The sequence below is a fragment of the Ailuropoda melanoleuca genome, chromosome 14, assembly GCF_002007445.2.
Source record: "Ailuropoda melanoleuca isolate Jingjing chromosome 14, ASM200744v2, whole genome shotgun sequence".
Classification (NCBI taxonomy): Eukaryota; Metazoa; Chordata; class Mammalia; order Carnivora; family Ursidae; genus Ailuropoda; species Ailuropoda melanoleuca.
Genome location: NC_048231.1, coordinates 93,898,173 through 93,914,038, shown reverse-complemented (window position 1 = coordinate 93,914,038; position 15,866 = coordinate 93,898,173). Strand labels below are relative to the sequence as shown.

Here is a 15,866-nt window from a genome sequence, read left to right as displayed (position 1 = left end):
TTGAGTAACGTCAAATCCTTCTTTGCTGTTTATTAGGTATATGATTTGCAGCCCGTTATTTAAAATCTCTGATTAGTAAGTTTTTCTCCCATCTCTAAAATGGGGAGACCTCAACTCATTGGTATGAGGGGAGCCTGGTTATAGAAGGATCCGCTCTCACTTTCAGAGAGCCGGGCTCCTCTGGTTTTGCCTTTACCTGGGGACCCCCTGCCAGGTGTTCCCGGGTTACCAAGTACTGCAGTGGGGGGAATATGAGAAGTGGAGAGGAAACACCTTGTGTGGCCGACATCCACAGCTGCGAGGATATGACGCAGCACGGAATAGAAATCAGACTGGGGGGGGTCACGGACCGGACGCATGAGAGAGAATGGGAAGCAATGCAAATAAAGAAGTCAGGAGAGGACAGACCCTGAAAGGCCGTGTCACTTGAGCAAGCTGGATTTTATCATGAAGGCCCTGAAAGTGGAAAATGGTATGAAAGTGTTTACTTTTTTAAAATTATGACCTAATAATAGTTTAAGGATTCCATTCGGGAGGGAGTGGATGAGCTTGGAGCAGAGGAACTAGGGAGGGGTTTGGAGGACAGCAGGTGCAGTGCAGGGTGTGGAGTGGATTGAATGTGGGGGGACCGGAGAGGTGGAAGTCAGGGATGCTGGTCAGGTTTCTCCTGTTGTGTCTTGGCAGGTGATGTTCTATAAACAGGCGAGGTGCAAAAACAGCTCTCTGTTTCTATTTCTAAAGGCAAAAGTCTCGCGGCCTAGAGCGGGTCTCAGAACAGACCATGGGAAAGGAGGAGTTGTAAACGTCAGAGACTCTTCCGGGCTCTCACGTTTCCGATGCTTCCTCCACACCCCTAAGTGAGGACTGTCACTCTCTGGGTTTGTGCTCCTGGACACTTAATCCAAAATTGTGTAATAAACTGCTATAATGTGTAAGGCAGCGTGCTGCGTGCTGGGCAAGGCACACAAACTCTCTGGGTCTCAGATTCCACAGAATGGAAGCGGCATTTAGATTATTCCTAAAATCCCTGCCTCTTCAAATGCTGAATCTCTGTGACTTTTTTTTTTTAATAAAGATTTTATTTATTTGAGAGAGAGAGAGAATGAGCGAGAGCAGGAGCAGGGGGAGGGGCAAAGGGAGAGGGAGGAGCAGGCTCCCTGCCAGGCATGGAGCCCAATGCGAGACTCAATCCCAGGACCCTGGGATCATGGTCTGAGCTGAAGGCAGACACTTAACGACTGAGCCTCCCAGGCGCCCTCTCTGTGACTTTCTAATAAATCCCTTCTCAATCACTTGTGACCCTTACCAGTAACAAAATTTGTTTATCCCTTGCACTCATCACCCATAATATTTCTCTGCTCCCTACCTAAAGGTAGGAAAATTATCCTTACTTCAATTGTCTCTTGAAAGCAGAAGCATCAGAGGCTCTGGGTATTCTAGAACAAACCCGATTTCAACCAGAACAATCCTGAGTTCAAACCAGGAACAAGCCTGATTTCAAACCTGTTTCTCAGAAAACACACTTGCCCTGGTTCAGGATCTGGGGGGAGATGACCTAAGTGCGGGCAGCTAGAAAGCTTTCTCTATGCACCTTCTGGAACACTGTGACTCGTGGGATCAGCAAAGCCTCCCCCAGCTGAAGGAGTCTGGACTGCTTCACTCACCAGCTGTGCTTGTCAGGAAGCAAGAACCAGGTCAGCCGTCCCTTCTGCTTCCGGGCCCAGGTACCCCAGGCCTCTCCTGGGAAGATGCATATAGGGTCCATCGAACATAAATAAGTTTAGTTCCGAACAGCAGCGCTAAAGCAACAGGAGACTAAGCCCCAGGGCAATTTTTCCCCTCCAAACCCTGGTCCTCTAATTGCATGCTGCTCTATTTATCGGGAAGAGTGGCGACTGCCCAGAGACCTTGATTAGCACAGAGCAGGCTCGCCGAACCCCCTTCTCTGTGAGGAGCAGCAGCCCTGGAGAACTGGTAGCAAAGCCTGCATTCTGCTGAGAGAAGCTTCAAAGGCCTCAAATGAGGAAAGAAGTGTCACTGGAAAATGTTGAAATGACAAATAGCAATATTTCCACTGACAAAAGATGAAGATGAAACCAATGTTAGAACAGAAAACATGATTTTATTTTGCCATGCTCTCTCTGGAAAACTGTCATCAAAGTCTTTAACTGAAATGAAAAAGGTGTCGATATAACAAGCACACTAGAGCCAACTTAGATTTCTAACAACGAAAGTCATCTTTGAAATAACAAAAGCTTACAAAGTAATGAAAAATCGCGATGAAGAAAGTATAGCACGTGGCCCCGAGTAGTCCTGGGCTGCGCGTTTATTAGACAACGTGAGAGCTGGAAGGTACTTAGGGATCGTCTGGGCAAACCCTTTCTCCTTACAAAGGAGGAGACTCTGAACCCAAAGGACTCTAAATAACTCGCTCAAGGTCATACAGCTAGTTAGGAACTTCTGAATTGCTGGTAACTGCTTCCTTTCCATCCAGGGAGCCAATCTCTGGAGTCTTCTGTCTGCAAATTCATCTTCGCCCAGTTATTGAGGCTGAAGGTCAAGGTCACCAGCTGCTGGGACCTAGAATAGGCCTGGCGGTCTTTGATCCACTCTGCGTTGTGCTCACTGAGCCACAGACTGGCCCAGGCAGGCTCAGCACTGTGAGTCTGCGGATACTGAGGGAGAGGGGGCTGCAGTGGTTCCAGCTGGCTCCGTGCCCCCACCTTCCGGCTGCAAAGTGATGGGCAATCCAGAACTGCTCTCTGGGGAACACGTAATAGTGTGAACTTTTTTGTAAGGAAGTGTTTAAAATCTGGCCTGAGAAAGGAGATTTTAATACGGACACTAGAGTCCAAGAGGAGAACTCACCTGATTCTGAAATTTGAAAGTTAAGATAGGAGGCAGGAGATTGGAGTCGGTGGGAAATGGGGCAACCAGGCCAGGTTTCTCTGCCTATATGCCCTCTGGCACAGATGCAAGTTGACACACTTTTCCACAAACATGAGGCATCTCAACTAAGCACACTTTTTGAAGGGAGGCCTACTGAGGAAATAGATTTACCTAGACACATACAAGAGTAGAGATGATAGAAGCGAGTTGCCTATGCCAGTAATCAAAATTATGCCTTGCTAGATAGGAATGGACAAACTTGACAATGAACTTTGAAGAGTATCATTGGTTTACTATAGAAAGAACAATGATCTGGAGGAAACAATTTAGACAAGAACATTAAAAATTCCAATTAGTATTGTTAGCTAATTCAAGAACTCATCAAACACACACAGATTGATATGAAAAAGAAATTATCAAAAGGCTAGAAAGTATGTTTGTGAAATTTAAAAAATAATTACCCCAAAAAATCAATACAGGGACTAGGAGAAAATATTCAGGAAATCTCTCTGGTTTTAAGAATAGAAAACAGAAAAGTTGAGCTGTCCATGATCAGTTCAGAGAGTTCAGCACTAGATGCTGATGCCCTCTAGACAGGAAGATAGGAAAGGAAGAAATAATCACATCAATTGTACCACAATTCATCAATTCTAAAATGATCTCAGCTTTAAAATGCATTATTATTTCATGTATTGCTAAGGAAATGAAGGCTGTGCCAATCACATTATGTTACAATACCTTATTTCACTTGAATTTTTATTTTATAAATATGTAAAGAGTTCTTTTAGGTGTATTTAGATGTATATTTTATTATATCTTATTCTCATTCAAATGTAAAATTAAATATTTGCAAAATAAATTACAAAATAACCTTGACGCCTGTTCAGAACTTGACTCTGAATAGTTACAGGGCTTAAAAGCATAGATGCTCATGGCTTATTGTCACAGTGTCATTTATCGTGCCATCAAGGACTTTGGTATGTGACCATTACCAAACACCACCAAATGTGAGCAGACAGAGCGCCAGCTGGCGTCTTTAGGATTCTCTTCCAAGCTGCTGACACCCTTTCTGGAAGCTTCGATGCTGGCAGGTGATGGGTAACCCTATAGCACAGCTTCTACTAGCCCTCCCTGGGCTCTATAAATCGTGGTCACTGCTTTGCAACAGAACAGGGAATTTTTACTCCTTCCACCAGACATAAGGATTTGCTTCTCTAAGATCAAATTTCACATCATTGTTCCACTTTAACAATTTTTGGCATTCATGGTAATGTTTTCATGCCAAGTAGTAATATAATCTTCAAAAATTAATGGCGACTACACACAACACATATAGCACCAATAACTTGAAGTGGAAAAGAAAAATAAAAACGATGACTACAAACAGGTACAGAATGGCAACGATACCAAGCACGTGTTACTTTCAGAAATGTAAAGATGTAGAAAAATGCCTCCTCATGTGGAGTACGGCGTAATACTGAGCTTTCTTGTCTAGTTTTTACTATTTGTTTTTTCTGAGTTCATTTGCCGAGTACTGAAAGAGGCACGTTGATATTTAAATTTATCTTCTCTGTGAATAGTACCCTTTTCTGTATCAAATGACGGCATTTCTTCCTTTCAATTCATTTCCTTGAAGTCTAGTTTTCTGATATTAATAGCTTGACTCCTAGTGTCCTTTTGTTTAAATTTGCCTGATATGTCTCTGCTCACTTTATGTTACTTTATTTGAGATATCATCATTGAAAACCACATTGGCAAACTACTGTTCTTCATTTTCAATCTGAAAGAGTTTTGTCTTTTAATAGGGAAGTTACATTTAGTTTGATTATTAAACTTAACAGTCCTATTTTCTTAGCTGACTGCATTTTTATCACACTATATCATACCATGATTTCTCCATTCTTTTGTTAAATTTCTTTTTATTGTGAAATGTATCATGCATACAACACCGTGGATATACTAATGGATATATTTAAAGATTAATAGTAAATTTAATAAACATCTAATATCCACTACCCGGCTTAAGAAACTGAGTATCATGAATAACATTGAAGCTTCCTGCTGACCTAACTGATCACATTTATTCCCTGCCCTGAATTTAGTAGTGTCCTGTATTTTGCATTAATAATTCCTTTATTTTTTATAGCTTTACTACATGTATATATCTCTTAACAGCATAATGATGAGGTTGCCTACTGTTTAACTTGGTGCAAATGTAATTGACATGTGTTATTTTTACTCTGCATTATGTTTTATGCCGATAGCTGTGATTAATTCATTTTCCCCAATATATGGTATTCCATACAAATTTGTACAACCTCTGGAAGACACCACTACATTACAATCTATATGAAAGGTGCTAACAATGTGAACAGTGCCCCAGAGCTAAGCAAGGTGATGACCCTGATTCCACTGTACGAATACAACATAATTTATTCATTTTAATAATTCAACATTTTTCCTAGGGGTTTTTTCAACATTTTTTCTTGCTATGAGGAACAATACTGCTACGAGCACTATTTTACATGTCTCTTGAACACTTCATTTCTCTAGTAGCGAACTAGGAGTGGGATATCTGGTCACAGTATATACAAATGCATGCAGTAGTGAACTGTTTTTCTCTAGCCAACCTGTCTTTTTGTTAAAGAGTCTCAGTGAAAACCTAAGATGGATAGAGGTCAAGTTTTCTGGACCTGTGAAGGCATAAGATGGACTGGACTTCCATTGCTGGTCTGGAAAATGGAAGAAGGAGAAAGATCCCAATGACCATTAACAAGGAAGCAGGAACTTTGTATCTGCAACCAGGTGGAGCTCAAGGCTGCCCGTAACCTGAACGTCCCCGAGACGGGTTCTCCCTCCGAGCCGCCCCAACGGGGCAGGCAGCCCTGCCGGCGCTCTGACTTTGACCTTGTAAGACTGGGCAGAGCTAACTCTACTGACCTACCGCACCACTAACCGCGAGACAACAAATCCATGTTGCTCAAGCCCCAGAGTCGTTGGTAACCCATCAAGGCAGCGAGAGAAAACCAACAGAGTAGGTGAGCTTTGCTTGTGATAATTTTGTTGCTCCAAATGCTTTTAAATAACCGGATCAATGTTATTTTAAATTAATTTTTTCTAGTTGTGTTTATCTTTGACTGATGGAAGGAAGCCATGGACTAAGACCTATCACTGCTAGATTAAGGCCAAAACAGGTTAATAGAAAACAGACACTTGATGCTCTTCCAAGCTTCATATTATAACTTCCTCTGGTTCATCCGTATGGTTTTGCAAGGAACTAGGATGTCAGTGCATCCTAGTGCCTTTGTCCTTGTTGTTTGGTCTAGGATAACTAAGTGACAAAAGGGTCAATCCAAGACAATGGTTGACGGGTAGAGGGGTGGAGATCCACCTCACGTTCTGTGGGGAAAGAGAAGGAAGCTAATACTCAGAGAAACAGCAAAGCTGGAAATGAAGAGTGAGCCAAAGACACTTGGGTCTGCGGTCCTAGTTATTACTTAGGTACTTTTTAAGTTTGAGATTAGATAATAAATTACTTTTTTCTGAAGTTAGACAGAAATGTGTTTCCATCATTTGCGAAAGAAAAGCATCATGCCAAATACTTGATTAGTTTCCTGTTGATGCTGTGACAGATTACTACAAACTGAAAGATCTAAAACACGAATTCATGATGTCAGAGCTCTGCTGGTCAGAAGTCCAAGGCAGGTCTCACCAGACTAGAATCGGTGCCCGCGGGGCTGCGCTCCTCTCTGGAGACTCTAGGGCAGAATCCATTTCCTGGCCTCCTTCAGCTTCTCCATTCACATTCCTTGGCTCAGGCCCCTTTCCTCCGTCTCCCAAAGCCAACAACATTGCTCTGCCCTTCCTCCATGGTCACATCTCTCTCGAACCTCTGATTTCTACTTTAATTTGCTTTCTTTCATTAATGACACGGAGCATCTTTTCGTATGTTTCTTGACTTTCTCTGTTTAATTCTTTGTGAAGCAGCTCCTCAAGTCTTCACCCTTCTTTCCATTGGCTTGCCATTTTTTTTTTAAGATTTTATTTATTTATTTGACAGAGACAGCCAGCGAGAGAGGGAACACAGGCAGGGGGAGCGGGAGAGGAAGAAGCAGGCTCCCAGCGGAGGAGCCTGATGTGGGGCTCAATCCCAGAACACCAGGATCACGCCCTGAGCCGAAGGCAGATGCTTACCAACTGCGCCACCCAGGAGCCCCTGGCTTGCCGGTTTTTAACAGATTCTTTCATGAAAATATTTTATTTTTTGGATATTTATCTTTTAATGGCTAAACATGGTAAGCTATCATCTCCTGGTTTGAGCCTATTTTTTGGAATTTTTATTGTGTATTTTAAATGTATTTTCAAGTACATGTATTTTAATGTTGATTTTGTCAATTGTTTGCCTTGTTTTGCTTTTTATATATTGTTTAAGATGTCCTTCCTTTCCCTACAGTCATAAAATATTCTGCTATCTTTTCTTGTAAAACTCATAAAATTTGGTTTTCATATTTTGGTATTTAATCTCTCAGTAATTAACTTTGTTTCCTTTTATATAAGGAGGTTGTCCCAGCACACTATATTAGGCTATCATTTCCCTAATGACTTCTAATGCCAGTCCTGTCCCATTTCCCATTTTCTTATATGAAGGAGTATGCTTCTGGGCTCTCTTTTTTAATCTGTTGGTCTATCCCTGTGTAAACACCACACTATATTATTAAAACTTTATAATAAGCTTCAATATCTGGTAGAGCAGAACTCTGCAACCTGATCTTTTTCTTTAGAAGTGTGCTGGGTATTTCTGGCCCTTTGCTTATTCATATAAAATTTTAAATATACTTGTCAAGTTCCACAGAAAACATTGCTGGAATTTGGATTAGAATTACATTACATCTATAGGACAGGTGAGGGAAAACTGATGACTTTTCAACTCAAGTCTCTCTATTCATGATATGAAATATCCCCCTTTCCTTTGGCCATCTTTAATATCTTCCAATAGCATTTCTTTTTTTTTTTTTTTAAGATTTTATTTATTTATTTGACAGAGACAGCCAGCGAGAGAGGGAACACAGGCAGGGGGAGTGGGAGAGGAAGAAGCAGGCTCCTAGCGGAGGAGCCCAATGTGGGACTCAATCCCAGGACTCCAGGATCACACCCTGAGCCGAAGGCAGACACTTAAGGACTGAGCCACCCAGGCGCCCCTTTCAATAGCATTTCTTAATTATCAACACAACAGTCTTGCTTATCTCAAGTTATTATTACTGAGAACATTGTATTTTTAATGTAAAATTACATTTTCTAACTATTGCTTTTCAAATGCACGAAAATGCAGTTGAGTGTTGTCTAATTGTTACCGATTACATGCTGGGCACCGCTACACGCAGCATTGTTCCAACCTCTTTACGAACCCATTAAGTCCTCTCAACAGCTCTATGAAGTGGGTCCTGTTATCAAAATCATTTTTCATCACTAGTTCCGTGGGTGTTGTCCCTGGGTGGGATGCAGAGGAGCCCTCCTAGGACCTTTGCAGTTTTGAGACCCCCATCTGGGCCATGTTTCCGCTGTATAGAACAGCTGTTGTATAGGACATTTCTACTTCACTAGAGAACTCCTGAGCTACCCTCAGCCCAGAGATTGGAGACCACTGAACTCTGACCTTGACATGCTGCTTCTGGTCCCCTCTGGGGACAGAGGGATCTCAACCTGACCCCTAGTCTCCTTTACTTGGAAAGCCAAGAAGTTTGAGTAAAGGTTGACAGGTCTTCTTAGCTCGCGGTCTTGTAGACTTCAGAAGGCTGTCTGACGGGCTTCCCATGGCCTGGTACCTGCCCACTGGTTCCTTGGTTTCATGGGTACATACATGTGGCAAAACTTTTCAAACTGTACATGTTAAATATGTAAAGTTTATTCTGTATAAATTATACCTCAATAAAGGTATAGTTTTTTTAAGATAAGAGGTGGATATGAGATTAAAACTAAAGATGCAGACTTTCTAGTCCTGTGGATTCATTTTTGGCCACGCCTTCTTTGGGAAGTAGGGTCCCTGAAACGAATGTGGCCCAAACAGAAAACATATTCTAGCTTGACTAATTTTTAGTAAGAACTGTAATATGAATGGTTCATGTAACTGTGAACTGTGAATCCAAAATGGAGTCAGGAATAACCACTCAATAAAAAAAAAAAAAAACTGGCCAGCAGCATTAGCGGTAATATAAATGGTCGTGTACAGTGGCGGGAGTGGGGGTGGTTATAAATCAGTGCAACTTTCTGGAGACCAATTTGGAATAAGTCTCAAAATGTGCCCAACTTTTATCTTGACAGTACCATTAGTAGGAATATTTCTTTTAAAATATGAAGGATGTGAGCAAATATTAAGTACATTCATAAGAGTACAGGATATAATTTTAATTACCTAAATTGTCTAAAAGTAGATCCAATAATAGAAAATACAGAGAGCCACACAATCTGACACATCAGATTGATGACGCAGGTAATTATCTTGAGGAGAGTTTATGGCAAGTAAGGGTAGAATTAGCTATAGAAGTCTACGATTAACTTGCGCTGAAATGTTTATAAGTTTGTATTTGTATATATAAAATAGGGAAGGATATGCATCATTAATAGTGATTTCATAGCAGTGGGATTGTGAATGACTTCAGTGTTCTCTGTACTTGTCAATAGTTTCCAAATTGCCACCATGATACAAATCCTTTTTTAAGTCAAAAAATACTGTCGGGAGGTCCATGTGGAAGCACAAGTGAGCATATGCGGATAAGTAGAGGGACACTGTCCTGACAGCTGCTTCACCTGAAGATCCTTGGCGGTGGGGCGGGGGGGGGCTGCTCCAGAAGAAAGGGGAAAGGAGACTACATGGCATGCTCAGAGCTCTGCCTCCTAGCGCAGGCCTGAAGGCTTACCGCAAGATCGGAAGGAGCTGTCTTCATGAGGGACCGTGTGAGACGTGGGACATGAGGGTGGTCTGTGTGATCCTGACGGGGCAGGGACTGGGTGGCTGCGGGCTTTACTCCGTGGCATTTGCCTCTGGCTGTGTGTGCAGCAGGGCTGGGCCCTGGCGTGGGAGCCGGGCAGCGGAAGGGGGCAGAGCTCTGAGGTCGCTGCAGGATGGGAACGCGTAGAGAGGGCTGGCACGTGCATCCTCGACGTGCTCAAGACGCCCACGGACAATGAGAATGGACTCTGAGAGGAGCAGGCCGTCCCCTGACAGGCAGCTGGGAGCAGAGTCGATGAGAAAGAGGAGCTGCCCGAACCCTCCAGAAGAAGCATAGCCTTCTCAGCCCCAAACCGCACACATGTGACGCCTCGGTTTTCTCAGTGGCCGCGGAATATTCAGTATGGACAGTCACACACATTCCCCAGGAGCACACGCTTTATTGGGACATTCAAACCACCACACCGATTCGGTCACCAGGACTCTGCGCTAAGGCAAAGTGGGCAGAAGCGAAAGGAGTGCGTTTACAGCAACTGCACCTTAAGGGGGAGAGCAGAACCTGCCGCAGAACACGATGCTGTTGGTGCTGCGGTGCGTGATGAAGAAGAGGAAGGGGTGGTCTGCACAAAATCTAGGCTCGGGTCTGCTGCACCGCGAGTTCCTGACCACGGCCGTGGCCCCCGCCGCCTCCGTGCCCTCCTCGTTCACCTCTACAAAGCACTTGTGAGCCACCTTGGACACGGGCACATTCTTCTTCGCCGACATTCCAGAAAAGTCCGCCCTGGCTTCCTCAAACGCATCGGTCATACCTAAACGTCGAAGAAAAGGCTCCAAGTCGTAACTCTCCTCCAGCTTCAGTCGGGGAAGGAAAACTTGAACTTTATCCTTCGTCATCTTCTCTGGATTTGTCCAGGCTCTGAACTTTTCGTACGTAAGTGCTTTTTCCACCTGAAATAAGGAGTCGAATCTTAAAAAGTAGAGACAACGGCCTGGTGCACCCCTCCCCACTCAGCACCCCTCCTCCCCATGATAGGCAACAAGACGAGTTCTGGTCCAAGACAATCTACAGAGATTTTCCTCTTGTAAACACACCAAAATTTTCCCTCAAATTCTCACCTTTTTTCATTTTATGGATATAAGAGGAAAATAGCTAAAAAAACACTTGAGAGAAGGGAGATTTTTTTTTTTTAACTATCTGTACCAAACTCATTTCAAATGTTTTTTAGTTTGGAAAGTTCTCCTAACCAAGTGATTGTATTCATGAGATGCACATTCGTGTGAATTACAGATTGTTTGACAAAAAAGAGACAGAGCATGGCTCAGAACTCTGATGGGCTAAAGCGGGAAAATCAGGGATCATCTGAACAGGAAGGAAGACGTGGCTTCTGGAGAGGGAAGAGCCCGGGTGAACGCTGCTCTCCAGTGATGGCTGTTTGGACATTAGCTCAAATTCCCAGATTCTTCTAATTGTCTTCCATGACAGATCTCACCCTTGACTTACGCCAATAGCTTTCTGATTCCACAGAGAAACCAGGCAACTGTGCCCTGGTGTGCTGGAGCTGGCTTCTATCTCCGGCAGGAGGCGACTGTTAGACCCTCAGTCGCCTCAACTCAGCCAGGTGGGAGTATTTACAACCCGAGGAATCAGCAAACGTTATAAACCCCCAGAGAGCCCGATACCAAGCCCACCACTGGTCCTGACCTCCTTACAAATTTACTTTCTCCCACCCTGAACTTTGTTCCTCTTCTGACACGGGAAGAGATCCCTCTCCTCCTGTCCAAGAAAAATTCTTCATTTGTCCTTGAGACTCTGGCTAACCGAAGTGTGGTCCCTGACCAGCAGCATCTGCCTCACCCGGAATCTTGTCAGAAATGCAAAATCTCAAGCCGTCGCCCCCTGAATCAAACACTGCGCTTTACCAAGACACCCAGAGATTCCTACACACATGACTATTCGAGAAACACTGCCCAGATTAATCCCTCTCCTTGCCTAGTACTCTTGCTCAATAATTCCTGGGACTCGACTAGCCCCTCCCTTCAGAATAAAGCGTAGTGTTCTTATAATTTTGGAAGTCTCTCTTCTTAACTTCCTGAGACTGTGTCCTTGCCACCAGCCCCTCTCCTTGGATAGACACACAGCAAAAATGCAAACACACGGTCACCCCAGACATGAGACGCAGTTCACCCAGGACTCATAATAACCCTCAACTGGAAAGTTCCTCACGTGCCACCTGACAGACCGACATAAAGAAACGAGCTCAGGCTGTCTCCACAGACGCTCGGAGGCACCAGCCCGGGCTTACCACGGCGAGCCCGGTGTTGTCGTCTGGCAGCAGGACAACCATGCTCAGCTCCCGCCCCGCATAGGGCAGCTCCAGGACCTGAGCGTGCACCGCATCCACGTACCCCACATGAAACCTAGCTTGCTTAAACATCATCTGCACGGTCTTCTTCTCCTGATGAAAAACACGAATTAAAATCCAATGGCTGAAAAATGAGCACAGCTTATGAAAAAGATAAATCTCATCTGCAGAACCCTTAGGTCCATGTAAGGGAATCATCATTTCTGCACATATGCGGATAGATGCAAAACCCTCATTATTACGTGTTAGTGCTGAATACAACACGCTCTTGTCCCAGCAGGTCAACTACTATCACGTGACAGAGAATAAATTGACAAATGTAGACATAAAACCCTACATTATTTTTGGAAGAAGTTGTGTTTTTTTCTTCTGAGAAGATGCATTAGAGAAGCACTCCCAGTGACCTTGTAATTAAAGATTATTTATCCAAGTTAAGGGGAGAATTAACTAATATTCAGGTTTGGGGGCTGAAGGATGTGGTTAGAAAAGATGGATAGGCCACAGAAACTTAGATTTTTATTCTGAAAACTTGCTCAATTATATAACTGGCTTTATGTCTTTGGTTTTCTTGGAGCGAGGACCTTGACAAGATTTGTAGATGTCCACCATTTCTAAAGCTTGCATCGAATATATTCTAGACTTTTAAATCTGTGTGCGATATGCCATCATCAAGTTGATGGAAGTCAAATTTCAAGCTAATTGCTATTGATGCCAACCATTATCATACCCAAAAGTGAAGGGACAAAAGTGTTTTTAAAGTTTAGAGCTAAGTCTAGAGCTCTGATGTCCAACATGATGGCTACAGTCACTAATACCGCAGCGAATACTGAAAATTTGCTAAAAGAGTAGATTTAAGGTGCTCTCATCACAAAAATAACATGATAACCATGTGAGGAACGTGTATGCTAACTGGCTTAACCAAAGCAATTATTTCTCTATGTGAATTGCATCAAATCATCTCATGCACCTTATATACAATTTTTATTTTTAAAAAGATCCAAAAATAAAGACAAAGTTAGCCCGCACACGCGCTAACACTTTTTTTTCTCGTGTTCAGAACCGTATGGTTATGAGTTATAAGGGAATATATAGGCATAGTGGTTGCTGACATTGCAAGAAGGTGTCTATGTAAATACAGACAGTGATAGTACAAAACAAAATAATTCCAAGAGTTAGGAAGAAATTTCCTTTCTATCCAAGTAATATGGCCAAAGATGCAAGGATGCAAACACAAAACTGTCCATACAAAAATGATTTTAGCTTTTCTCTTCCCCTTCCCAATAAAAGATATAGGGAGGCATGAAATTCATTGAGAAATATAGTATGAAATAAATTATTTTTTCCACTCATTCACCATCTTCCCAGCATATTACTTTAAGAAAGTTAGCAGTACACCCGAAAAATATTTCCCTACCTGGTTGGTTTTAAAGGGCATTCCCCTTGTGTGCTTCCTGTCAAACTGCTCATTCCACTTTCCTTTGAAATAGATGGCATTCACGAGAACCAGCTTCGTTAGTGGGTCAACTGCCCCAGCGCCCAGAATCTCTGAAATTTTACCTGCAAAGAATATGAGAGAAGTTTATAGCCATGTAGGGGAGAGGGAGAGGATGACACACTCTTCACAACAACACTCCTGACACGTGAAGCTTGGCGTGGGTGACAGCCAGGCTGCAATCCTGTCTTGCTGGAGGCCTGAGGAACAGGGTGCTGGGACGTAAAGCTGTGCACACATGCGGTGTGGCCTGTACACTCTGCTGGTCCCTACACAGCAATCTTGAAGCAGGCAGGTCGACTCTCATTTTGCCCTCAATTTATAGAAGTAGAAATTCAGGTCAGAGGATTTGGCTGACATTTTGCCAAGATCCCATAGGTGCCAAGCGGCTGCGCTGAGACAAGAGCCCAAGAGCCTCGCCTCTAATTGTAAGCTTCCCAACGTCAGTGCCGTGATTTTTCAACGACGCCGCTACTGGCATTTTAAGCCAGATCATCCTTCATTGGGGGGAGTGTCCTGTGCATTGTAGGGTGTCCCGCCAGTAGCATCTCCCCGATTGTGACAACCAAAATGGCTTGGCAAATGTCACCTCAGGGCAGATTCTGGTTGAGAATCATTGCTCCACGCCAACCTTCAAATTTCATTTAGGCGAGGAGAAGCTTCCGAAGGATGATGGAATACAGAACTGTAAATGGGTGTGAGCAGTCCTCCTGAAGCCAGTGAATGGGGAAAGGAATTCAGGGGTACAATAAAGGGGCCCAAGCTGAGTTCTCCAATGAGACCGGGGACAAGGTGATCCCCAGTGTCCCCTACGGCTCTGATATTTTGGAGAAATGTGCTGGCAGTCAATCTGATGAAGAGGAAGGGAGTGATATAGGGAGGGTGGTAGAAGCCAGAAGCTTCTGGCTTCCCTGAGTGACCTGGTACTGCTGGACCAACTGGACAGCGAGAGATGACTGCACATACAACGGAGGAATACGTGAAAGCCTCTGCCGTTCCGACGGCCATTATTTTATTGGCTTTCAGTATATTCGTGGGCCCCGCTGCTGCTGGACACACAGTGGGTGCACCTAAAGCCTGAACAGATGTCCAGGTGGGCACAGGAAGAAATAAGTGATTTAATTCCTTTCCCCCTACACACACACACACACACACACACACACACACACACACACATTTCTGTAAGTCTCTCAATTGTGTTAGGTACTTCGAGTGCTTAAAAGCATGCCCTTCCCTATACTCTAGTCAAGCACTGGCCAAAATATTCCGGGTAAGACAGAGTGTGGTCTGGACAGGGGAGGCTGTGGGCTCCACGGAACTGTATTTCCAGAATCTGGAGCAAAGGTCATGCTCTGAAAGCAAACTCAGCCTCAGCCACATGATAAAGGAAGGAAAGCCCGAAGGAAAGCCCGGCAGATAACACCAGCTGTCCTCATTACCACCGGGAGATAAGGCAAAATGTGGCCCCATCTCAGCTGCAACCTAAATTGAATGTCATTCCGCCCTCAGGACATGACAAGGGCTTCCCCACCCCGCCCCAAATAGAGGATTGATGCGCCCCAGACAGGAAGCTTTTTTCGGGGATTGTCCAGCACAGCGCAGAGGGGAGAGGGTCTGAGAGCCTTACACTAGGTCTACGTAGTTTTTAGAAATCACCACTCCATGACCTTATAAACCCGAGAAAAAATAACCGAATTGCATTGCTGGTCTGGAAATGCAGCCAACGCACACAAACAGGCCACACTGGCTACAGGGCCCCGGAGGCCACACCACGGGCGTCACGACCCCGCCGATCTGGGCGCTCTCCCCCTCGACACGCCAAGTCCAGCGCAGTGAGCATCTCACCTTCCGTCTTCTGTGCCACCCAGTCGTTTATGCGTCTCCTGCATTCTTCGCTGTCTTCTGCAAAGGACAGCTCCTCCAGCTCGGCCGCGTAGAACTGCCGGCAGGACTCCCGAAAGGCCTAGAATACAAGATACCGAGTTTGCCCTCTTCAGCAACGGTCCCACCCGTGCGAAAGCATTTGCTTCTCTGAACCTATTTCCGGCGTGAATTCTCGCCCACGGGGCTCCCTGCGCTTTCAGGCTCATTCGTGCAACCGACCGAAACGTGTCCCCCGCAGCCACCAGGCCGGACCCCGTGCCAGGGGCCGGACACCGGGGACAAGACATGACAT

At 44.3% G+C, this 15,866-nt stretch overlaps 1 protein-coding gene and 1 long non-coding RNA gene across 5 annotated transcripts in view; one reads left to right on the top strand and one right to left on the bottom strand.

Moving 5' to 3' along the window:
- The first annotated feature begins 330 nt into the window (after positions 1 to 330).
- On the top strand, positions 331 to 6,985 carry LOC109490719. Its single transcript, XR_002144088.2, has 3 exons — positions 331 to 472; positions 5,537 to 5,927; positions 6,950 to 6,985. It is a non-coding gene; the product is annotated as an uncharacterized LOC109490719 (long non-coding RNA).
- A 3,270-nt stretch (positions 6,986 to 10,255) lies between these two features.
- The window catches only part of LOC100468691 (serpin B8), a 14,566-nt gene continuing 8,955 nt past the window's right edge, over positions 10,256 to 15,866 (bottom strand). For all 4 annotated transcript variants that reach the window (XM_019807102.2, XM_002926364.4, XM_019807101.2 and 1 more), the window contains 4 exons: positions 15,536 to 15,653; positions 13,613 to 13,755; positions 12,139 to 12,291; positions 10,256 to 10,783 (listed from right to left, as the gene is read on the bottom strand). In XM_019807102.2, coding sequence (XP_019662661.1) covers positions 10,376 to 10,783; positions 12,139 to 12,291; positions 13,613 to 13,755; positions 15,536 to 15,653 — 822 coding nt within the window. In that variant the 3' untranslated portion in view covers positions 10,256 to 10,375. The remainder of the gene's footprint in view (positions 10,784 to 12,138; positions 12,292 to 13,612; positions 13,756 to 15,535; positions 15,654 to 15,866) is intronic.